Source organism: Lissotriton helveticus, chromosome 2_2 (genome assembly GCF_964261635.1).
Source record: "Lissotriton helveticus chromosome 2_2, aLisHel1.1, whole genome shotgun sequence".
NCBI lineage: Eukaryota > Metazoa > Chordata > Amphibia > Caudata > Salamandridae > Lissotriton > Lissotriton helveticus.
In genome coordinates, this window is record NC_136060.1 from 43,319,260 (window position 1) to 43,346,096 (window position 26,837).

General features: G+C 41.9%; 1 protein-coding gene across 2 annotated transcripts in view; it reads left to right on the top strand.

Moving 5' to 3' along the window:
- The window catches only part of LOC144821267 (plasma kallikrein-like), a 524,784-nt gene that overhangs the window by 385,160 nt on the left and 112,787 nt on the right, over positions 1–26,837 (top strand). Inside the window, exon 13 of one of the 2 annotated variants that reach the window (XM_078678094.1) lies at positions 5,663–5,782. The exons of the other annotated variant lie outside the window; for it this stretch is intronic. Within the exon in view, the coding sequence (XP_078534220.1) occupies positions 5,663–5,782 (120 nt within the window). The remainder of the gene's footprint in view (positions 1–5,662; positions 5,783–26,837) is intronic. 2 annotated transcript variants of the gene reach the window in all.

A 26,837-nucleotide genomic window follows, 5' to 3' on the forward strand; every position in this document is an offset into this window, starting at 1 on the left:
CTTATTTCTGCACTTATATCTAGTTGGTAACTCACAGGTTTCCTCTATGAACCCTTCACCCTATGCTTCATACCTGCCTACGTGGATGTATCTAAGGCAGTATTGGAACTGAAATGTTGTGATTGGCAGTGTGATATAGCCATGAATTTACATTGTGTAGATGTTGACTCTGCTACAGAGAAAGCTAACTTCTCAAATTTTTCAATGAGCACCATGGTGTATGCTGTATCTCTGCGTGCCATAGGCAACTATCTGTCGGTCAGATTATAAGCAGAGAACAGGTTTGTGCTGTTAATGTATCGCCATGACATGTGGCTTGAACACAGTGATTGTAGCGTCCAGCATAAAAGCATAATGGAGCGCAATTGAGATTGCCCATGCTGTAGAATAGACAAATCTTGTTCCATTATGTCAATTGTGGAGGACACAGTGTTGCTCAGTGAATAAATATGTGAGTATCGTGTGGTCATAAAACTGTCTATCACAGTCAGTAAATTATCTAGGTTAATACTATTGATTTTAAGTAATCTCTCAGCAGCATCCTGTTGGGAGATTTTCTATAGTTCATTGTAGATGGCATATACTCGTTTCTTATGCGGTTTCTTGGGACCTTGCAAGAAATCCCTAAGATCCATGTTGTCAGCTAGGAGGGACATGTGCTGTTTCACCTATTGGAATGTTGAGGTTTTAAGCCATTCTAGTCAAAACTTCCCTACACTATAAGAAGTCACTACCCTGGGGTCGTCTCTGTGTACATAGGCTGGGTCAGGCCTGTGGCTACTAAACACTATAACGATAGCCTTGAATCTTGCTTGATACCAATTGGGAGCCTAAGAATTGTATGTACCATTCGGTATCATTGCACCAAGTTTCTCCTCACTTGTCAGTGTGTCATTTGATATACCTGCAATAGGTATGGGCAAGGGAATGTGTGGTGTTTTCAGGTCTTTAATTATTTTTTACATCTGTAGTTTGTGGCACTGTTCTGTTCAGGAATGTTATCTGTAATGGTATGAGGCAAGCCTCTGTTCCCTGATCCTGGCAATCTTTTGTCCCAAGATGGATTTTGTGTCTATAGTGTCCCACCAATAGTCGAAACCTTGTATAGACAGTTGGGAGATGAAAGTTGTTGAATATATGAGCTTGGTATTTGTCAGCATCATTTTCTTCGCAGTTGCATTAGTCTGTAATAACTCATAGTAGTATGACATTGGATGTGATTTATTAAACACAGAAAAGTATGCTAATTACAGTGCAAATGTGGTAGAACTACCTTTCGGTGGTGTCAGGCAAGGTTTCCATTGATGGTTAATGATTACAGTGCGCGGAACACCTGCTCCATGCAAAAAAGTGATGACTATAATGCTGGTAACAATACATGCTGTCTAAGTCACGTGTATCTTCGTACAATTCCCTGTAAGAAAATACAGCAGATTGTTGTAAATCTGAAAGCATAGTATCTACAGTCTCAATGTCCCAATCATCAGATAGTGTATTTGGGGTAATGAAATCATTCATATGGAGAGGAGTTGGCCTAACGGCTAGGGCGGTCAACCTCAAATCTGGGGAACTCAGTTCGAGTCTCGGCAACAATGCTGAACATCCTGTGATTCTGGCCAAATCACTTAGTCTCCCTGTGCCTAACCAAAAAAAAAATGAATATCCTCATGTAATACAACTAGTGCTATGTGAAGTACTCTGATACCTTCGGGTCAAGTTTGCGCTATATAAAACTCTGTAAAAAATATATATATATGTATATGTAAATATAAAATTTTAACACAAGTGCAATTTTCACATTTTCTGTAGGACCAAATACATCATAGGAAACCCTATCCCAAACTATACCATCCGGTACTAGAACTGCTGACATGTTCACTAGGAACAAGCCTCTTTGTTGGCGGTGTGATGGCGTATGTAGTTTCAAGACCAAGTTCACAGGTTGGACTGTAGTGCATTTTGGGAGGTAATGTCCATTCAGTAGTAGGAAAAAGACAGTTACTATACTAATCCAAACTAACAGGAACAGGATCCCTACTGCAAACCAAAGATGCAATCATGGGACACAAAGTAAGTTTTTTCAGCCAGAGATAGAACTGTCAAAATTGTTCTTTCTTTGAAATGGGTGGTGTTAGCTCAGGTTCACTTGGATCTGAAGAAAAGTCATCGAAGTTGATGAAGTAGCCATACGCAATTCAATCTATCAATGGGAGCTCAGCAGTATTTGTAGAACTGGCAGTTGCTTCTTATGAAGGCACGTTGATGTAAAATTCATTTTGAGCTGAATTGCAAATTGCGTTTCAGTTTCATTTGGATGTTGGCCTGTATCAACAGGTGTAATTTGTACTCCGTTATTGGCCACTATGGCATCTTGCCCAGAGGAGTCTTAGAATGTTATTAGTCTTTCCATCTGAACTTGCTGTATAGTAGTGAGAGGAGCTCTGCGGCTACTGTTGAGAACCTGCCACATAGTGTGGTTTGATCGGATCAATGGAGACAAATTGTTTTTAATTTCGGTCGCCGAGAGGTGGAAGAAGTACTGTTCTTTTAATTTTTCATTTATTCTTTAATGTTTGATTAATTACAATCGTACAATATGATAACAATCGTTCAAGCTATAAAAGTCCAAGTTAAAAAAGAAGAAACTGATAAGTAGTAAACACTGAATTAATTAAACAATATTTTTAAGTAGATTAAATTTGATATTATCAATTTCATAATACTATTTAATTTTTATATGCATCATACAGTACATTTCAATTTAATTTTGCTGGTCTCATTTTGTTCCAGTTCTTACTAAAAACTTTACAAAAGCTGTGTTCAGTGTTATATATTCAGAGTGTGGACACTTTATCAAGGCTTGCCTGCAAGTCTGTACTCCTCGTGTGTTAAAATGCCTCATAAGTATAGCTTTTCTTTCAATTTTCAGTTCTGGGCATACAAACAGCTGTTCTTGTTCCTTGAACCGCCAGGAAAGGTTCAGGTGTTCTGTTGGATGGCCCAAACTCCTTCTTGTCTACAATCTTTTCTCTGACCAGGTCCCCAACCTTTGGGACCCAGACAGGTCCTTCTGGACCGGTTTCACTTCCCCAGTGGCAGTGCGTTTTCCTTGCTCTGTAATGCCCGGGATTAATTGAATTCCTGAAAAACAGCCAAACGATCATTCAATTCAAATGGTTTTACATCTGCTACTGTGCTGGCACAATTGAGGTCAGGTACCCACATTCTTGTCCTAAACGGGATCTCCAAGGGGTACGCCCTCCTAAGGATTTTCTTGGCATATTATTCAATGCCCTCTGGACTCATATAGGTGATTGACCCAACTACCGCCACACCTAATACCCTTATTGTTAAGGATTGCTTTAGGTCCCAGTTTTTCCTCTCCACCACCAAATTTCCCTTGGGATGGTAGGGGGAAGAGTACCGCAAGGCCACACCCATACTTTCCTTGGCTTCCTTGTAAGACCAAGAGCTAAACGCAGGGCCACGGTCAATATGTAACCTGCCAATTGCGCATGTCCCGATGAATACTCGCATATCCTTAATAACAGTTGGAGTGTCAGCCAAGCACTGAGGCCAAACCCATAGAAATCTAGAGCATGAATTCACTGCCACCAAGATGTACTTGTAGGTCCATCTGAATTTAAGGGACCGCAGTCATCCAAGTAGACACACGCAAGAGGTCTGTCTGAAATGAGTAATAGTGTTTGTGGTGGCAGTGCTACAGTAGAACCTTTCATCTGCTGACAGATGTCGCACTTTAAGACATAAGCCTTTGTTCATTTAGACAAACTTAGCCATCAGAATTTCCACTTCAGTAACAAAACTGTAGCAGTGACTCCTGCGTGTGCAGAGCCCAGACGCTCATGTGCAGCTACAGTTAAACATAGTCTAGAAACTGTTTGGTTTAACTCTATCCCCCACTGCTGGAATTTGAGCATACAGTATGTTTTGCGCATCTAATGTATAAGAATATTTGAGTGGAAAGCCTTTTGGGATGGCAGAGCCATTCTTTGAGGCATTGACAGCTATCAGTATGTCTCCGTCTATCCTCATGCAAGAACGAGTGATTGCATCAACTGCAGAAGTTCTCACTGTCGCCTTGGCGACTTCATCAGCCATTGAATTCCCTTCAACGTGTACGCCAACACACTGGTGACTCAATATGTGAATAACTTGAGCCCATGACAGGCATGCTTTCAGCTTTGCCACCTGTTCTCATAACAATTTATGTTTTATTGTGCAACCCTTGGAATCTCTAAACCCATTCTGGCCACAGCAATGAAGATATTCATTGTGAGACTGCACACAGTAAAACAAATTACACAATATCAGTGTGGGAAATTTGCGATCCAGTAATCAAGTAATATTCGTCCGTCAGATAGATGTCATCTACATAGGACACAGCCCCCTCGTCACATGTTTGTAATAATTCTGACACTTTTGCCGAGAATAGCTCCGGGATGTTCTTATACCCTTGAGGCAAACAACAAAGATTTTGCTGAGTGCAGAAAATGCTGTCAAATATCTGCTGTCTGGAGCTATATTTTGGCAGAAGATATCTAATGTCTTTTTTGTATTTGTCCACACAATGTTATTCATTAATGAGGCACTGTGTGCCTTTTGAACTGCAAATGTTCGTGTGCATGTGCTCAAATGTCGGTAATCTAAAACTAGATGATATGTGTTGTCAGATTTTATTACTGGAAACAAAGGATTATTCGTCGGGAAGGTGCAAGCCTCAATCACACCTTGATATTCGAGTTGGTCTAAGATTTCTTTGACCTGCCTGTATGCATGTTTTTTTTATAGGGTACTGTATCTGTGGAGTTGGAGTAGATTTTAATGGGATTTTGTGGTGGGTAGACTCCATGTCCCATCCTACATGGTTGCCGTTTACTGCCGGAGCTAGCGCTAGTGCCCACCACTGCACATATGTCTGTTTTAAAGATTCTGGATCGAGGTCAGAGAAAGCAGGCAAAATGACACTTTCCCCTTTTGGGCAATCCATCACAAATTCAGACGGCCAATCTTTTACTGCTAGCAGTATGTCATATCCAAAGGTCAAATTGTCCCAAAAGAGACAAATGAACTTCCTTGAGATGTCCCCATCTATTTGAAGTGTAATTTCATACAGTCTATGCAGGAGACTAACTCTGGTATCCGGTGTTTCCACTGTGATGTGCTCATTTATTACTGCTGTTACAAGAAACTACTTCAGGTTCTGGTGAGCTATTGTTACTTCTGCTGCACTTTCTAGCATCATCAGAGCCATTCCCCATTCAGAACCTGAGTCCTCAGTAACCTGGGCATGCCTAATTTTTAAGCCAGCTACTTTCTTCTTTTTGAATTGAGGTTTTGTCTTAGGTTGATCTTCCTGTTTGATAATGTAATCTGAAGTGCAATGTGTTTGCCTTTTTGTCTTTGGCGATCTTCAGTCTTTTGTTTTGATCGCCCGTCCCTCTCTGAGTGTTTTTTGAAGAGCCCTTTAAGGAATGAACATAACTTGTATCAGTGTCCTGATACCTATCAGGTTTTGTAATGTTAATTCCTAAGGCTGTTCTTCTTTTCAGAGGACTCCTGTTGGGTAGACCCACTCCTAGATCATGAATTCTTTTCTGAATTGATATTTTTAAATTCTTGTTTTCCCATTTCTTTTTAGAAAAAGTGGTTGCTTGCTTCGAGTTGCCCTTGTTGGGACTACCCGCCATTTGTGGCTTCCCTGGTTTTGTTCCCAAATTATCTATACCTAATTCAGCAAAGGTTTCTTCAATAATTTTTGGTAAGTCTCACTCCCTATTTCCAGATGCTATTTCCCTTAGGCGGCTGTGTATGGCCACTGCTGCTGCCTCCCCCTTTATTTTATTCAACATTTTTGCAGAGACTTTAGGCAAAATTACCCAACAGTTTCAGTCCCAAGTCCAGGGCAGGTCCTGCCCCGTACTCATTCTGTATTTGTTTCAATACTTCAGGAACAACTGCTAAGGAAGGAGTACTGTGTATTCTGACATAATGGGCAGCAAATATTGTTCTCCAAGTGGTACAATCTTCAATCGCCATTGGCAAGCAAATGGTTAGCATTCTATGTTTTTTCTGCAGACCCATATGGAGAAATACTGCTTCCAGCTGTTCATTTTTTTGTGCTACCCAGAACAGAATTTGCTCCCATTTGGAAGGAATTGTCCCTATTACTAATTTCAGTGACTGTGGGTTAATTGTAGGTGTGGTCTGATGGGGACCAGCTGGAGCATTTCACGCAGGTTGGACTGTTAATGTTCGCATGACGAACTGCATAATGTATCTGTATAACTTCACTGTGTAATTGTATAGTTTATGGACTTCATCCACTGGTAATCTATCTATCTCGGGATGTGGAGTGTATATCGCTGAGACTGGCCAGGTCTAGTCTCACGATAGATGTTGTATGTGGGAGGGCAACTTGAAACCAGATTTTATGCTGCTGGTAAGTTAACAGGACTTCAATATCTTCATTTGGAATGTATTCTGCGGGTGGGTCAGCTACAATGTATGTGTGGAACAATTTAGTCATTGGATCTGCAGGTGGGAGCTGAACCCAAGAATAGAATACCTCTGATCCGAACACCTTGTGTGCCTCAATCATGAAGGTAACACAGCCACCAGTTGCTGGAACTTCATGTTCTAACAGTTTGATAGTACCTGCATGTCTGCAGTTTTCTGCAATGTTAAGAGTGTTTGCAACTTTGTCTTCTCCTGAGCTACTCACAGGCTCAGTCCTTTTTAAAATAGAAGAATATGTTTAAGAGGTAGGGTAATGCCCAATGCGTGTAACCCTTTATCCTTACAAGCTTGCCAAATCTTCAGCCAATACACAGAGTATATCTGCTCAGCTGAGGCGGATTTCTTGTCCCACTACAGACATCTCTGATCACTGATGCCATTTGAGATGTCATCAGTGATATCATCAGTGATGTCACTGACCATGTCATGAGTGATCTAATATGTGACATAATCTGTAGTCCATTGCGGGTGCGCGAGTGATAGTTACCTAACTATGACGGCCAATTTTCTCTGGTTGTGTACAAGTGAAATATCCAACTAACTACAGCGTCCCCGAAACCTCTGTTTTTTTCAGTGAATTTCTATGTTTTTTATTAAATGATAATTTTTAACTATAATGTGTCTGAAACCTATGTTTTTTTTCTGTGAATTCTTAAGTTTTTTTAATGCTAATTTCTAACCATAACGTCCCTGAAACCTATGGTTTGTTTAGTGAATTTCCAGGGGTTTTTAAATGCTAATTTCTAAGTAAAATGTCCAAAAAATACTTTTTCTTAGTTTTTTAATTGTTATAAAAATAATGTAATGCTTTCTTTTTCTAAAATATAAATATACTAGTGGATTTGCATACCGATCGTGTACCTGTTGCGGTGGGTGCGCGAATCCAAGAATGTTGCCGCCACATTTGTTAAGTTATGTAGGATGCGCGTTTGGTAGGCGACAGGTGCGCGGATCTCAGCCCCTCGTAACATCACATACCTATTTCCGGGGGTCGCACCGGGTGCCCAAATCCACCGTAAGTTTTTGTTTTTAAAAAGTACATATATGTAAGTTTAATATGTATATTACAGCAAGAGGTTTTTTTAAAACTAATTATAAAAATCATGTATTTTTAACTGGAATAAAGATATGTTATTGGTAAATATATTTTTCGAAAATCTCGTCAGGTGCACGCACATTGCGCGCCAGGTGCGCAAATCCCATGTGACTTCAAAAGAAAGCATTTTATTGGCTAAGAAGCTATTTATTTTAGAACTTGCAGCACCCAACCCAAATTTCTTATTCTTCCAAGAACATCTTCGTAGACACAGCTCCTGTGTTTTCTGTTCTTCTTCCCTGCATTTCTTGGTGTTTTTCGTCACTCCACTGGAAAAATGGCATCTTCAATTCCACCACAGGACATTCCTGGACAAGAAGAAGAAGACTTGCAAGAACCAGTAAAGCAAAGGTACGAGAGCATCATATGGGCCTTTTTTTCGATCCCAGAAGGTGAAAAAAAGGTCAACGCACGTAAGGTGACATGCAACATCTGTAAAAAGTTCCTTTCTTGTGGATCTGAGAAACAATACTGGTGTGGCACATCATCTATGCTTAAACACCTGCAGACAATGCATCCACGCTGTCTTGCACGTGAGCAACATCAGCGTGAGCTTCAAAAACAGGCATCTCAAGACGAGAAAGTTGCAGGGCCTGGCACGTCATCAGGTTCTTCAACAACAACTCAAAGAACCCAAATCATACCTGAGTTTGCTGGACTTCAGTAGCGGTGCATTAAATGCAAAAAAGGTCTTTTATGGGGGGCAATAGGTGGATGCTTTTGTGGTTGCTGCAAAAAAACACTGTTGTTAATTTTTTTTGCAATTACTTTTTAATTGCAAAATGTTTCAAAAGTTTTCTCAGTTCATTCTGTTGACTTTCATTTTTTTTTTAAAGCATACCAAAAAAATACAAACGAGTTAAAAAACACAAAAAGAATTAAAAAAAAAATGTTTCTTGTTAGTACCGCCAATTTGATTAAAAAAAGACATATTTCTATGTGTTGTATGAAGTGCAGCAAGTATACTGTATGGACAACGGTATGGGTAGCACATGTGTGATTGCATGAGCGCATGTGTAGTACCAGCATAATTGGAGAAGTGCATGTGTACTACCTAAGTGATTGCATGAGTACATGAGTAATGCCTGGGTGATTGCAAGAGTGCATGGATACTGGCTGGATATTTGCATGAGTGCAGGGGTAGTGCCTGAATGATTGAAAGAGTATATGGGTAATTCTTGGGTTATTGCATAAGTGTAGGCGTACTGGCTGAATGATTGGAGGAATGTATGGATAGTGCCTGAGTGATTGGAGGAGTGCAACGGTAGGTCCTGAGTCATTGGAGGAGTGCATCGATAGTGCCTGCGTGATTGCATTGGTAATGCCTAGGTGTATAGAGGAGTGCATCAGTACTATCTAGGTTATACAGAAGTGTGTAGGTCGGACCTGGGTGATTAAATGAGTGCAGCAGTAGTGCCTGGGGGATTGAATGAGTGCATAGTTAGTGCATGGATGAATTTATGAGTGTATGGGTAGTAGCTGGGTGATTGAAGGAGTGCTTGGGCAATGTCAGGGTGATTGCATGACTGCAGGGGTAATGCCTCAGTGATTGTATGCGTACAAGTGTAATGCATGGGTGATTTTATAAGTGCATGGGTACTACCTGAGTTGTTGAAGGTGTGCATGGGTAATACCTACATGATTGCATGAATGCAGCGGTAATGTCTGGGTCATTTTAGGAGTGCATGTATAGTGGTTGGGTGATTGCTTGAGTGCAATAGTAATGTCTGGGTGGTTGAATGAGTGTAGTGGTAGCTCCTGGATGATTGCAAAAATGCATAAGTAGTTTCTGTGTTATTCCATGAGAGCATAGGTAGAGCCTGGAAGATTTTATAAGTGCATGGCTACTGCCTGAGCCACTAAAGGACTGTATGGATAATAACTAGGTGATTACATGAGTGCATGGTAAATGTCTGGATTATTTTAGGGGTGCATCGGTAATGCATGGCTGATTAAAGGAGTGCATGGGTAATGCCTAGGTGCATCGATGAGTGCATCAGTAGTTCCTCTCTGATTCCATGAGTGCATGGGTAGTACCTGGATGATTTTATAAGTGTCTGGGAACTGCCTGAGTGATTGAAGGAGTGCATTGGTAATGCCTGGGTGATTGCATATGTGCAGGGGTTATGTCTTGGTGATTGGAGGAGTGCTTGGGCACTGTCTGAGTGATTGAAGGATTGCATGGGTAGTGCCTGAATGATTGCATGAGTGCATAGGTAGTGCCTGCGTAATTATATAAGTACAGTGGTGGTGCTTCAGTTATTGGATGAGCGCAAAAGTAGTTACTGCGTAATTGAAAGAGTACATAGATAGTGCATGGCTGATTAGAGGAGTGAATGGGTAATGCCTAGGTGCATCAATGAGTGCATCAGTTGTACCTCTGTGATTCCATGAGTGTATAGGTAGTACCTGGATGATTTTATAAGTGAATGGGTACTGCCTGATTGATTAAAGGAGTGAAGGGGTAATGGCTGGGCGATTGCATAAGTGCAGGGGTAATGCCTGGGTGATTGCATACGTCAATGGGTAATGTCTGGGTGATTGGAGGAGTGCATGGGCACTGTTTGAGTGATTGAAGGATTGCATGGGTAATGTCTGGGTGATTGGAGGAGTGCATGGGTAGTGCATGCACTGCAAGAGTACTGCTTGGGTTATTGTATGAGTGCATAGCTAGTGCCTGGGTGATTGTATGAGTGCAAGAATAATGCCTGGGTTAATGCATAGGAAGTACCTGGACATTTTCATAAGTGCAGTACTACCTGAGTGATTAAAGGACTGCATGGGTAATTGGTAGGTGATTGTATGAGTGTATGGTAAATGTCTGGGTCATTGGACGAGTGCATGCGTAATGCCTACGTAATTGCATGAGTGCATGGGTAATGTGTAGGTAATTGGAGGAGGGCATGAGTAATGTCTGCCTGATTGCATGAATGTAAGAGCAATGTGACACTTGTTGCATGACTGTAGTGGTAGTGCTTGGGTGAAAGTAAAATTGTTTAAGTAGTGTGTGGGTGATTTTGTAAGTGCATGAGTCCTGTCTGGATGTTTGGAGGAGTGCATGGATGGATACTGCTTGGATGATTGCAGCAGTGAAAGAGTAGTGCCTGGGTTATTCTATGAGTGCATAGCTAATGGCTAAGTGATTGTATGAGCGCAAAGTAATGACTGGGTGGTTATATGAGTGTAGTGGTAGTGCCTAGATGATTGCAGTAGTATATAGGTAGTATTTGGGTGATTTAAGAGTGCATAATTACTACCTGGGTGATTGCATGTGCACAAGACTAATGTCTGCGTCATTGCATGACTGTAGTGGTAGTGCCTGGGTGATTGGAAACGTGTATAAGTAGTGCCTGGGTGATTTTCTAGGTGCATGGGTACTGGCTGGAGGATTGGAGGAGTGCATGGATAGTGCCTGGGTGAATGCAGCAGAGTAATAATAGTGTGTGAATTATTTTAGGAGTGCATGCAAAGTGCCTGGATGATTCCATGAGTGCAGGAGTAATTTCTGGGTGATTGGAAGAGTGCATGGGTAATGCCTGAGTGATTCAAATAGTGCATAGGTAATGCCTGGTTGATTGCATAAATGTGTGGGTAGTGCCTGGGTGATTGAAGGAGTGCATGGGAACTGCCTGCGTGAAGTATGCATGTGTAATGCCTGGGTGAATCCATGACTGCAGATGTAATGTCTGTGTGATTGGAGCAGTGCATGGGTACTGCCTGAATGATTGAAGGATTGGATGGGTAATACCTGGGTGATTGCATGAGTGCAAGAGTAATGTCTGGGTGATTGGAGGAGTGCATGGGTACTCCCTGAGTGATTGAAAAAAGTGTAAGGGTTAGTGCCGTGGTGATTGCATAAGTGCAGGGGTAATGTTTGGGTGATTGGAGGAGTGTATGGGTACTGCCTGAGTGATTGAAGGAATGCATGGATACTGCCTGAGTGATTGAAGAATTGCATGGATAATGCATGGTTTATTGCATGAGTGCTAGGGTAGTGCCTGGCTGATTGGAGGAGTGCATAGGTAATGCCTGGGTGATTGCACGAATACAGGGGTAATGTCTGGGTTATTGGAGGAGAGCATGGTTACTGCCTGAGTGATTGAAGGAGTGCATACATAGTGCCTGGGTGGTTACATAAGTGCATGGATGCAGGTTAGGTGATAGGAGAAGTGCATGGATAGTGCATGGGTGATGGCAGGAGTGTGGGAATAGTGCCTAATTATATAGATGAGTGCATGGGTAGTGTTTGAGAAAATGGATGAGTGCAGTATAAGTGACTGTAAACATTAGTTCATATTATCATGCTTATTACATTAGTTCATCTTACCGTTTTATTAAAGTAGATACAAAACTCAGTGAAACTATTTTGTTGTAAATTGAATTTAGAATAGTTTCAAACTTCAGTATTACTTTCTGTAAAAAAAAGAAGAAAAACTGTTATTGCATATAATACTATACTTTCAACAACACAACTTAATTTTAGAATTACCTAACATATTCAATTTGCCTTTTTTACTGTTCTCAGAATCTAATGAATTTCACCATACACAGTGATTTCAATGTAGATCATCATATTACAGCGGGGAAAAAAATACAATCAATGAGATTGTAAAAAACAAACAAATGTACAATCACAATATTTACAAGTTCACCTATCTGTTTACATATCTACAATTTTTAAATTACATTCTTCATCTACATTAATTCATTTCTTTCTTTAAAATGCACTTTGTAAAATATACTCTCATTTAGATCGCGTAGATATAAAGATCCAATATATAAACTACTCCTTTCAAACACAATTTTTCAAATGCAATAAAAATTAGCACAAACAATAATCCAAACAGTAATTGATCACATCTTCCCATTAAGCCGAATAATGTTATCAAATCCATTTGTATTTAAATATCCAAAATAAACTCATTCATTTGTGTTCACATCTTCGTAATAGGCTGAATGATGTTTTCAAAACTTTGGCAAAAAAAATATCAGATATTAATTTGATAATTCATAAGGCAACCTACATTTGAATTCTAAATGGGCATCATTGCAATGTGTCCATCCTTTATTGCACTTTAAATACACAGTATAGTGTCCCAATGTTGAACAATATCTAAGTGTCCATCATGGAAAATAATAGCCACTGCTTTCAAAGCTCTTCCAGAAATTGATAGTTGACTTGCCACAACAATTTTAATTTTGGTTTCCAGTTTTCTTCCATTTGCTCTACACATTGTAGATTTAAAATTACATATTGTCCAAATCTTTCTATAAATAATGTTGACAACATTTTTGATTTACTATGAGAACATTTCATATCTTGATTAGCTGTTTTTAGTAACTTGTTAAAAGACACTGATTTGCAATCTGATATTGTCACATATATGAATCGTTCAGTGTTTATTTCAGTGTTTGAAGAAAATAACCACTCTTCACATTTGTGATCCAATCTGTAACTTAGTCCAAACAATTTTTCAATTTCTATTCCTTCATCTTCCAATACTGCAAGCATAAACATAAGAAGTTCTTGTGCATCTTGTTGTACATTCAATGTAAATTTCAATGATCTAGTACATACATCCAAAAGATGCCAAATGCCAGAAGCAGTATGGATTTTTGTTCTATCAGTTATCAACTTTTCAAAAATATAATGCAGTGAGGAACAGATTCATTTTTCTCAATTTTCCATAATTTCACGATGAAGATCCTCTAGATAAAACACAACATTCACAATTACATTAGCATAGCAGTTGATACCTGAACTATTTTCTAACTGGTATCCTACAATATCATCAACTGTGTCCATTTTCATTTTCTTTGCAGTTTTATCCATATCTTGAATTCTTTTCTTTTTTAGCATCTCAGTGAAATATTTGTCATATTTCTATTTTGGACACACTATACATTTCTCATGTACAGGAAATTCCCCTAACTTAGGAGCATAAAGTCTTCATAACTGATTGTACTCTGTTACACAATTTACATCATCACTAAACGTTTTCTCATCAAAATCAATCACATACAAACCAGATAATGTCCTTACTCAAGACAATGCAACATATGCCATGCCTTGTTTAAACACTGTACTTCCAATATTTAACAATATTTAACAAAGCAGTGTCTTCACTGAAATCTTGAGATTTATGAATGGTTACAGCACATGCTAAGCAAAGAGGAAACTGTTTTCTATGAACATACAAGTCTTTTACAAGCAAGAAACAAACAGTACAATACCCAATCTGTTTCACCTCTTCAATATGATCAAATTTAATCTTCAAAAATTCACTTCCATCTCTATTCTGAAAATTTACAAAATCAACACCTTTTCCCATTGCTACATTTACTAAACATTCTTCTACATTTAAATTTCGCCGTAAAATTACCTGACAGTTCTAGAGATGTCAATACTCAATTTCATGTTTCAGCAAGACCTAGACTTACCCAAATGATTCCTCTTGACTTTGAGTATAAACTTGCAGAAGTCAACTGATCCGAACATTCGTAAGATCCAATTTCTCGATGGGAAAGCATCTTCAAACCACAGCTGTATAACTTGTTACTAAGTGTCTTCTATTGTGAAATTTCTTGCCACATTTCTTTCAACTCTGTCTTTTCAGATTTTGTTATATATGACGTAACATACCGAACAACACCAATTGAATTATCTGCAACATACTGGATTTCCATATCCAAGCTTAAATAAACAAGTTTATCTCTACACCTCCCTACCTGATGTACTTTATTACACTGGCAACGAGCGAAGAAGGTACAATCCACGCAAGACCAATCTTACAGAAGAAGTTTTGGTTACGTGACTATCTGTGATTCTATAACTGTAGTGGTAGTATATAACTAGTACCTGTGTGATTGCATGATCGCAGGAGTAATATCTGGTGGATTACTGGAGTACATAGGAAGTGAGTGGGTGATTTTAAAAGTCCGTGAGTACTGCCTGGGTGATTACAGAAGAACTAAGGTACTGCCTGAGTGATTACAGGAGTGCAAAGGTAATGCCTGGGTGATTGTATACGTGCATGAGTATTGGCTGAGTGATTACATAAGTTCAAGAATAGTGCCTCCGTGATTGTAAGAGTGCAAGGATAGTGCCTCGGTGATTGAAGCAATGTATAGCTAATGTATTCGTGATTGCATGAGTATAGAAGTAACTTCTGAGGGATTAAAGGAATGAGTAAGTAACACCTGGGTGACTGCATGACTACAGGAGTAATATCTGGTGATTTAAATGACTACATACAAAGTTGCTGAGTGAATATATAACTGCATGGGTACTTCTTGGGTGATTTCAGGACTATTGAGGTAATGCCTGAGTGAATAAATGAGTGCAAAGGTAGTGCCTGTGTGATCTCATAACACCATGACCACTGGCTGAGTGATCACATAAGTACAAGGCTAGTGCCTCTGTGCTTGGAAGAGTGTAACGTTAGTGCCTGAGAGACTATATATGTGCATGGATAGTGGCAATATGATTCAAAGAGTGCATGGGTAATACCTTGGTGATTACATGAGTGCATAGCTAGTGCCTGGGTAATTGCATGAGTGCAGGGGTAATGCCTGGGTGATTGCATCAGTGCATATGTACTGCCTGGATCATTGGAAGACTGCATGGGTAGTACCAGGGTGTTTTATAACAACATGGGTGTTGGGCTTATCCAAATATAAAACAGCAGACTATTACATGACTTAACTATAAGTCTCTCCATATTGTTAAAAGCTTGCATACATATGTCTCTACATTTTCAAATCATCATCAAATCTAAAAGAAATGTATATACAATATTTCAGAAATATAGTGAAACTTACAACAGAAACATGTAAAAGATCTGCCTCAGTGATTGCATAACTTCATGGGTTGTGCTTGGGTGATTGTATGCATGCAAGGGTAGTCACTCGGACTTTGTAGAAGTAAATATATAGACTCTGGCTAATTGCATGAGTGCACACATAAACATTGAATGCATGGATAAGTGTGTGAATAGCACCTAAAGATACAGATGACTCATTGAGTAGTGCCTATGTGAATAGATGAGTGCAACAGTAGGACCTAGATGATTCTACAACTGCAAGGGTAGTGGATGGGTTATTACATGCGTGCATAGGTACAGCCTGTATAATTGCATGACTGTAGGAGTAGTACATAACTAGTGCCTGGGTGATTGCATGGCTGCAGGGGTAATATCTGGGAGATTACTGGAGTACATAGCAAGTGAGTGGGTGATTTTATAAGTGTATGTGTACTAGCTAAATGATTGGAGGAGTGCATAGATCCTGAAAAGGAAATTGGAGGAGTGCAAGTGCATTACCTTGGTGATTTAACCAGTGTATAGCTAATGCATTGGGGATTGCATGAGGTTAGAGGTAATATCTGGGGGACTACAGGAGTAAATAGAGAGTGCCTGGGTGATTTTATAAGTGCATCAGTACTGCCTGAGTGACTAGAGTAATACTGTGGTAGTGCCACCGTGATTGAAAAAGTGTAAAGGTAGTGCCTGGGTGATTTTATAAGTGCACGGGCACTGGCTAAGTGATTGAAGGATTGCATAGATCCTGACAGGGTGATTACAGGAGTTATATCTGGGGGACTAGAGGAATACATAGAAAGTGCCTAGGTGATTTTATAAGTGCATGTGTGCTACCTGAGCGATTGAAGTACTACTGTAGTAGTACCTGAGTGATTAGAGAAGTGCAACATCCTGAGTATTAGCAGAATACTGAAACTGCAGCACAAAATTCAGGTCTATGACATAGTGTGCACTTTTGTACTGCTGCTTCAAAATTCTGTAACTACTAAGGGTGTTGGGCATACTCAAAATAAAGCACAAAAGCTAAACATGAGTCTGTTATAAATGTCACAGTATTCCTGAAACTTTATATGCATATATGTATACCTTTTGAAATTAACATCATACGTAACAGAAATAAACAAGTAGACTGAACTTTACATTTCAAAGACACACCAACATTTCTGCACTGTATTTCAAGTGTACCTTTCCCCAGACTCATAGAAAGTAACCTAATCAGTAACCCCTTTTGCTAATATGTTTTAAAACTCACTTTTGTGCTGCAGCGTTGCCATTCTACAAATATTGGGCATAGTCAAACCTACCACATGTCTCTATCATAACTCTAAGCATATTCCTAAAAGCATGCATGCTTCTATCTATACCGATTGTCAAAATCATTACACATATTAGAATACATGTGCAAGTAGAAACAAAACCACACTCACAAGACCATAAAGGCCTCACAACTTGACAGACTACACTTAACATTTCAAACACACCTAGATTTATGTGGCAAATTTCAAGGTAACTTTTACACAGACTATTACAAAGTAGCATAATCAATAATTCCTCTCCCAGCAAATCTTAAACAGCACTTTTCTACTACTACTGCTTCACTATTCTAGTAGTAATCAGATATAGAGCATAGCTAACAGCAAAGCAACACTTCACCTATCTTTCATGAAAGTCTCCCCATATTTCTAAAACCATGTATGCATATGTCTGTACTTTTGCTAGCAGCATCATATATCACAGTAATACACAGATGAATGTATACCTGTGTATTATACATCTATCGTCTTCAGACACATAACGCATACCTTAATACATGTGCAAGTAGACACACATCTTAGTCACAGCAACATCCACAGCTCAAAATTTCACAGACTATACTTCAATTTTCAAACAGACACTAAACATTATGGGCCATATGTAGGTAAATCAGGAATACCGAATCCTTAATACCGAATTTTACCGAATCGGTATTAAGAAATTGGTAAACGCGATGTAGATAAAAAATCGCTAAACATTACCGATTCGTTAACATTCGGTAATAAATACCGAATGTGAACGAATCGGTAAAAAAAAAAAAAAATCCCGAAAGCCAAATACCGAATTGGTGTTACAGAATACATTACCGATTCGGTAAATACCGAATCAGTAATTCAAAAATTCGTAATTCGTGGAATCAGCCAATCCTGTGCACCCAATTACCTCCCAAACAGGAAGGGGCCACACCCAGGCAGGTGCACAGGACCTGGAGCTCACTGTGAGGCAGGCAGGCAGGTGAGCTGAGGAGCAAGCAGCAACAGAGCCTCACAGCTACTAGCAAGAAATTTAAAAACAAGACATCAAGCATTGAAATGCAAGCCAGGACAGGGAGAAGGAGGGAGGTGATAGGAAAAGAAAACTGAAGTTCAGTGACAAGGAGCTGGAGGTACTGATCCAGGATGTCAGCCAAGACTATCACAAGCTTTTTGGAGCCCAGTCCCACCAAGTGCCCGATTCACAGAAGAGGCAAATCTGGAGTGGCATTCGGGACAAAATCAATGGCATAGGTGTGACCCAGCGCACCATAGAGGACATCAGGAAGAGGTGGTATGACCTCAGGAAGACAGCAAAAGTAAGGATGGCAGAGAGACAGAGGCAGGCTGGCAAAACAGGTGGAGGGAAAAACCGAGCCCCAGCACCAACACCACTGGAACTGATGGTGGAGTCCACCATCCAGCCGGAGAGTGTGAGTGGTGTGGGAGACGCAGACAGTTCCGCCAGAGCAGCAAGAAAACAAGGTAAGAAGCATGCCCAGCATGCTGTGCTACCCCCTCCCCAACCCCAATCCCCATAGTAGCATGTGAGCTCCCACTCCACTCCATGTTTTACTGATTACCTGCAATGCATTATGGGTGATGTAGTCAGAGTGAACTAATGGATTGACAGTGTGCTTGAGTTTTGTCCTGAGGCGGAAGCCAGGACTGTGTGCCTGAATTGCCGTGACCTTCATTCTTTTTAAAAATAATTAATTGCACTCGTGTTTTATTGCTTGTATTTTTTAAAATTGCGCAAACTGAAATTGAAATTAAAACAGCTAAAATTGCTGCGCTGCACTGACCTGCCTAGCGTGGACCTGCTACTCGGTCTCTGCTTTCTAGCCCCTCCGCAGCCGATTAGGCACTGCCCGGGCTCGGTCTCTTTGCGGCCACCATCTTGGGTGAGGAGCTGGCGAGCGGACCAGCACTCGGCCCCTCCCCTTCTCGGAGGTACAAAAGACCTTCGCTCACGCAAGCACCAATTGACAGTGTGCTTGAGTTTTGTCCTGAGGCGGAAGCCGGGACTGTGTGCCTGAATTGCCGTGACCTTCATTCTTTTTAAAAATAATTAATTGCACTCGTGTTTTATTGCTTGTATTTTTTTAAATTGCGCAAACTGAAATTGAAATTAAAACAGCTAAAATTGGCGCGCTGCACTGACCTGCCTAGCGTGGACCTGCTACTCGGTCTCTGCTTTCTAGCCCCTCTGCAGCCGATTAGGCGCTGCCCGGGCTCGGTCTCCTTGCGGCCACCATCTTGGGTGAGGAGCTGGCGAGCGTACCAGCGCTCGGCCCCTCCCCTTCTCGGAGATATAAAATGGCTGTTCCACCCAGGAAGCGCAGCGGACTCGCCGGCAACGCGCCAAAGGCGCGCCAAAGGCAAGCCCGTCTGCGCCCGTCCGCGCCCAAACGTGCCCTAGGGCCAGCCATGCTGCCCAGTCACTCTCATACTCCAGCAATGACCTTCTCAAATATAACAGAGGTCGGGCCATATGTCTAGAGATGCGGTCCACAGGGCCAGGAAATATGGGATCCTAGCCAATGGTACTCCTCCCATACCTCTATTTAACAAGATGAGTGTGTGCACACAAATGGAGCCCTGCCCCCTACCTATTCCTTATCTATAACTTACCTTAATACTCGTTCCCTGGTAAAACACCAGATGGATATCTACCTATTATTAGATTCTGAAAAACCAGACATCCTTCTGCTCACCGAGACCTGCCTGACCCTGAATTCCGCTCCTGATATAATAGCGGCACTCCCACATGATTATTACATCATCCACGTCGATCATAGGTTAGGTAAATCCGGCGGAGGGGTAGCGGCTATCATTCACCGTAACCTGACAGTCACAAATCTGACCTGCCTGCACCTACCAGACACAGAAAATCTGGTGTTAAAATTTGATACTTCTCACACCACGGTGGCCTGTGTTCTCTTGTACAGACCCCCAGACTCCATGCCATCTTTTCCTCTTGCATTGAGCGATCAAATCGCTAATCTGGCCATGGACCACGCCAGGATTGTTCTGGTAGGGGATTTCAATTACTGGTTTAACGACCCTCTGGAAGGCCCCCACTCGAGTGAACTTACAGAGCTTCTTACGAACCTAAACTTTACACAACGAGTGCTAGCACCCACCCACTGTAAAGGTCATATTTTAGACCAGGTATGGACCAACGCCTTAATAGTTACAACCCCAACTATCACCCCTTGTTTATGGTCTGACCACTTCCTTCTCAAATTCAGACTCGTCTACTCGCCACCTGGATCTACCATCACAAAAGCAGGAGGACAAGCGAGGAAATGGAACTCCTTAGATAGGTCAGCTTTTTTTGAGACACTGGCCTCCACTATCCTTTTTCCCCATTCTGATATGAATGTCTCTGAAGCCAAACTCTCTGGCTGGCTACAAGCAGCCAGCGACACCCACGCCCCGTACAAGCCAGTTAAACTGGCCCGGCGAGCAGATGCTCAAAAATGGTTTACTCCTGAGCTAAAAGTAATGAAACTGGCCATGCGCCAATTGGAGCGACAATGGCGACGCAATTATGCTCCAGACTTAAAGAGAAACTTATTATGGCTAGGAAAGACTATATGAAGTCCATTCTTTCCTCCAAATCCGCTTATTTTTCTGCTCGTATTCTCAATTCGACCAACAGCTCGAAAGACATATTCTCTATTTTTAATGAGTTGACACATTTGGATAGTGTACGTCCTAGGGTAAATCCGACACAAACCTTTTGTGACTCGCTCAATATCCATTTTATTGAGAAAATAGCAGACATAAAAGCCAGCATTGCACAATCTTTGAGTTCTATAGCCCCTATAACAACAGTCGCCTTCAATAATACTAGCATCCTCAGTAGCTTCCCTCCTATTGCTCCGGAACAATTCCAGGAACTATTAGGAAGAATTAAATCCGGAGCTCCGTCAGACAGATATCCTCCTTACATCTTAAAAGACTGCCTTTCGGCTTTTCCCACTCCTGCCTATACTCTCCTGAACGACTCACTATCGTCTGGTTCAGTGCCCCTGGCCTTCAAGGAAGCCACGGTGATCCCACTCCTCAGAAAACCCGGGGCTGATCCAACTTGTAGGGCAAACTATCGTCCAATTTCCCTACTTCCCTTTTTGGCAAAGGTAATGGAGGCGCATGTGGCCAAATGCCTGTCTAACTTCTTGGAGGAATCCAACTGCCTCGACTCCCATCAGGCGGGGTTTCGCCCCGCCCACTCAACGGAGGCGGTTGTGACTGCGGTACTAGACACCCTCCGAGACGGCATAGACAAACGCTCTCCCCAGGCCCTGGTACTCCTGGATTTGTCGGCCGCTTTTGACACGGTCGATCATTCCATCTTGATCGACTGTGTCATCCAGGCCAGCATCCAGGGTACAGCAGCCAGCTGGCTGAAATCCTTCCTGGAGAACCGCTCACAGGCAGTTCGACTTGGAGAACTAGTTGGCACTAAACAAACCATCACATGTGGGGTTCCACAGAGGTCCTCCCTGTCACCCCACTTGTTTAACATCTATATATTCCCCCTAATTTAGGCTCTCAGAAACCAACAAATAACGGTGTTCAACTACGCAGATGATTTGCAGTTGATCTTTTCAATTGACAATTCTGAAGCATCAATTTCCACCTTCCAGTCTACTATGAGATTCATCCAAACCTGGATGGACCAGAACCATTTAAAATTGAACCCGGGAAAAACCGAGCTGGTTCTCACTGGAGACAGTGCTAGGCACTGGGGCCCACACTACTGGCCGTCTGACCTAGGCCAAGTTCCTACCCCCTCCACCTCGGCAAAGACACTTGGAGTCACCCTGAATAGTGATCTCTCACTAAAAACACAAGTGGGCCAGGTGGTCTCCAAGTGCTTTTTCCATCTTTGGAAAATTCGGAAAGTGCGACGACTTTTATCATCAGAAGCCATTACTCAGGTAGTAATCGCGACTGTGATCTCCCACCTGGATTACGCAAACTCTGTCTACCTGGGCCTACCGCTTTTTCTTCTGAAACGCCGTCAGATGGTACAGAATTATGCGACTAGACTGATTTTGAATCGACCTAGATGACTACCTGCTTCTCCTCTATTGAGGCAACTCCACTGGCTCCCTGTGGCTCAGCGATATACCTTCAAGACAGGCTGCATAATTTTTTAATCGCTCCATTGTAAGAGCCCAAAATTCATAGACAAACTAATCATCAAGTATGTCCCATCGCGGAATCTGCGCTCTGCCCACCTGGGCCTCTTACAGACACCATCGTTCAGCCGTAAACGCTCTGGAGGCTGCAGATTCGGAACCTTGGCTCCCCGCCTGTGGAACACTCTCCCCTTGGAAATCCGGTCCTGTCTGGACTTGCTTACATTCAGGAAAGCATTAAAAACCTGGCTCTACATCCAAGCATACCAATAGAATCCCGGCTACCCCTTGTTCAAGCATGTCCTCTGTCTCTGTCAGCGCCAGGAAACCAATCGTTGTTAGCGCGCTTTACAAATCATTTATTAACATAACATAACATAATGTATAGGACAGTCAGGCTAGCAAACACAATAGCATGTTAAAGTAATTGGCTACGTCAGGACAATCACTGTGCTCTGTAGGCAAGATGTTTAATGTAATTCAATTGCAGACAGAGCAGTGAGTAGATCTACATTTGTGTCATTACTGGCGAGTCATCTCGCAGTGCAGCAGAGGGCAGCAGAGCCAAGTTCGGCCCCATCACAGCCATCAATTCATCCACCACAGCCATCACCACAGCGCCAGGGAAGTCCGCAATCCCCTCTCACCCAGTCCCCACTGCGACGATCACCAGCACCACCACCACCACCACAGTCAGGCAGGAGGCATGCCGTGGCCACCCTCCAGAAGATGGAGGAGTCGTCAGAGGAGGGCACAGTGGGCGAACAAAGTCCAATACGTGAGTGATCCACCAGGGAGAGGGCTAGTACTCCATCCAAGGGCACCCACATTTCATCCAGACGCCGCAGGGCAAGGCCGGACAGTCCAGAAGCATCCGAGCAGGGTGAAAGTGTGTTCGCTGGACTGGAAGGCAACATGCTGAAGGTCCAGCGCCTGCAATGGAGGGAGATGAAGTCAATACACAGGGAGGTGGCACACATCAATAAGCATATGCACAGGATGGAGAAGGGCATCAGTGCTATGGGAGAGAACTTGTGTGCGGGAATGGAGAAAGTAGCAACCTCTGTGGACAACCTCTGCAGCCAGCTGGAGCAGGACCGTCTTGGCAGGCGCAGGGAGAAGCTGAGGCTCCAGGCCTATGCCAAGTCCATGAAGCGGCTGGCCACTGCAACATCACTGATGTGTCGCTGGTCCATCGCCATGCAGGAGGAGATGGCGCATTGCAGCAGGGATGTGGCCAGGGGGATGGTGTCTATGACCTCTGCTCTAGAGCTCCTGCAAACTGCTAAGGCGGCCACAATGGAAGGAGGGGGACAGTGAGGAGGCTACCAGCCGTGGTAGCATTACGCCCTCACCCACCGAGTGCAGGAGGCGCAGTGAACGCCACGGGGCTGCACAGGAACAGTCCAACACACCAGATAGTGGTGATAGGGAACGTGCACGTGCAGCGCGTGGACGCAGGAAGTAGAGACCTATGCCTGTTGACATACATTCCGGGTGATGTAACCCAAGTCCGATAAGACATTGTTCACAATATTGGAGGTGTGCTTAATAAACACCTTAACATGTAACTGTTACTGGCTCTGTCTCGTTACTCACTCAGAAATAGTTTGACGTGATCTCTTCCCGTCTCTGTCTACCATTATGTTCAATTGCAACACTAGCTGCGCAGGGCTCTGGCTGAGGGTTGTCCTCGTCCTCATCCTCTGAGTCAGTTAGATCCACTGCTGTTCCTTTTTTTGTGGCCAGATTGTGTAGCATTGCACATGTAGCAATTATCTTGCAACATTTGATGGGGCTGTACAGCCGTGCACCTCCAGTTTTGTGGAGGCAACGGAATCTGCTTTTGAGCAATCCAAATGTGCGCTCCACCACGTTGCGTGTGCTCCTATGTGCCACATTGTATCTCCTCTCCCTTGGGGTGGTTGGGTTGAGATATGGTGTGAGTAGATAAGGCCGGAGGGCATATGCGCTGTCACCTATGTACAGATGAAAGTGGCATTAATTTGTGTGACCAACAGCTCGGGCCAGGGTATACATCAGGGTGTGTCACATTGACTTACCTAGTAGGCATCTGTCTCCAAATTCACCAGCAAGCAGACGTGTATGGATGCCACTGTTCCGGAAGATGTACGAGTCATGGCTACTCCCGGGGAATTTGGCCACGATGTCAGTTATAATGTACTTGGCATTACAAATCACCTGCACATTGATGGAGTGGGTGGATTTGCGGTTTCTGTAGATGTATTCACTTGCTGCAGGTGGACAGATGGGTTTATGGGTCCCATCGATGTAGCCAATTACGTGTGGGAACTGCGCACATTGGTAGAACTCCAGCTTGGTCCTCTGCAGCTCCGCCTGTGTACTGGGGAAGGTAATGTAATGTTCCATTCTGTCCATCATGGCATCCAGGAAGGTGTTGAGGAAACGGGATAGACAGCTCTGTGACACATCACCCACTGCGGCTATCACACCCTGAAAACTTCCTGATGCAAGGAGGTGCAGGCAACAGAGTACCTGGACATGGGTGGGGATTGCGTGGGTCCTTGGTGTCTGATGCTCCAGATAGGGTTTTAGGTCCCGTATTAGGTCAAGGATGGTATCTGGGTGCAGTCTGTACCTCTCATGGATTTCTGCTTCAGTCAATTGGAACAATGTGATGTGCAGTCTGTACACCTGCTCTTCCCGTCTCCAGATCCTCACTCCTGCTGCTCTCAAGTGTAGCCGCCTTGCTATGAGGTAGAGGCCCGCCATTGTATTCACACAGATGCATTTTGGGCCTGTTTTTATGCACTGCACCTGATTACCACCTGCTCTGGAAAAGTGGTAATTACCGAATCGTTATTACCGAAATTGATCATATTCGGTAATACCGAGGTTTGCTACATCGCATTTTTGGGGTTTTTACCGATTCGTTATTTCCGATTCGGTATTCATTGTTTCGGTATTCTCCAATCGGTAAATAAAGAATCGGTTATTTTTTTCCGATTCGTTATTATCGATTCAATTCGGTATTACCTACATCTCACATGGCCAAATACCGGTCGGTAACGCAGAAACGACCCATTTTCGGTGTTACCGACCGGTATTTGGCCACCTACATATTGCCCATTGTGGTATATATGAAATGTACCTTTCCTCACCTCATACAAATTACTCTAATAAATAACATCTCTACAAACATCTCACACCTCAATTTTAGGCTGCTGCTTTACAATTCTACAACTAGTTATAATGTTACACCTACCCAAATACAAAGCAGGAACCCTTCAGATGTCTTTATTAATAGTCTCACCATATTCCTAAAACCATACATGAATATATCTGTACCATAACACTATCCAAACCTTAAACATTCAAAGAACAAACTTTTCAATTTCAAGCAAACACCAAGAATTAAGTGGCATATTTTAACTGCTCCTCTCTAGAAACTCAAAAAAGAAGCCTCATCAATAAAACCTTATGTCAACAGCTTTCAAACCACAATATTATGCTGCATCTTCACCATTCCACTACTACTCACAGTCTTGAGACTACCACATAAAAAGCAACAACACCTCTTTGTTATACATCATTCACCTTCAAATGTATAAAACAGATGAAAATACATATACAAGTAGAAACATACTTGAGACAGAAGTCCATGCACACCTTAAAACTTTACAGACTCATCTCCAATTTTAAAGCAACAGATAAAATTATGCTGTATACTACAAAAGTACATATCCACACACTAAAACAAACAATCTTAATCACTAATCCATCTTCCAGTATCCACATATTATTATACAGAATCTATTTCAAACAATATTTAACTACAATAAAACAAACTACAATACACATCTCTACATTTAATAATATATTTCAAAAATCACAGTTCATCAATAATTTTTAAAGATTAAAAGTAAACCTAATACATAATACAGTTTACAAATGTATAACTCACCTTTCAAATTGATTTGTAGAATTTAACCCCTTACGCGCTAGCGGTTTTCCCGCTGTGTGCTGGGTTTTTAAAAACCCCGCGTTACATGACGAGCTCAGCTCGTCATCAGCACAGGAGCACCGTAGCTGATGACGAGCTGAGCTCGTCATCAGCATCGAAGGAGTTAAAATATCATAGACTCATAAAAGATTTTCTTTTGCACACAATCAATGTAATGCACCACTCTCAGCATGGTAAAACCAGTAATGGCAAACTTTCCCTCTCTTTCGCCACACAAATACATGTAAGTAACAAATCACATTGCTTCCTACATTTATTTCAAATTATAAAGCACATTTCTATTCGTTAGACATATTAACTCTTACCAACTGACTTCTAAAAGTGCCAAAACTGGTTCTGGAATTTATTGGAGTCGCAACTCCTCTGTGCACCAACGTGATGGAGCCGTGATTCCAAACAGGAGTTCAAAAATATATTGCAAATAAAAATACCACAATTTTTTAAAGAACACACCACTTCTAAAGATAGTACTGACTTGTGAAATCTTACTTTAATAAGATATCACTTCTATATAAATTACAATTTCACATTTTTAGTCCACAGTTAAGTTTTAACCCTTCCCCCATTCTGCTTAATGCCATTTTCCATAGTAACTGTTCATGGAACATTCAACTGAGCTGACAGGTCACAAGATCACCATATTTTCAAGTTCAGCACATTAGGTTACAAATGCAAACAGCAGGTGTGGTTGACATTTGCAAAAAATTACCTTATCCTATCTACTGTACCTTTCAAACATTTTTTACTAAACAATAAGAAACATGCTTTTTAAAAAAAGTAACATGACCCTATTTTTGAATGTACAATGTTCTTAAACAGCCAATCAGTTCTCTACTTTTTAAAAAACAGCATCTTGTCCACCATTTTAGATACCTCCTCAGGCGAATAATGGCCTGTGAACCCCATCCCCCGGGGTCTGGCCTCCGCGTTGGG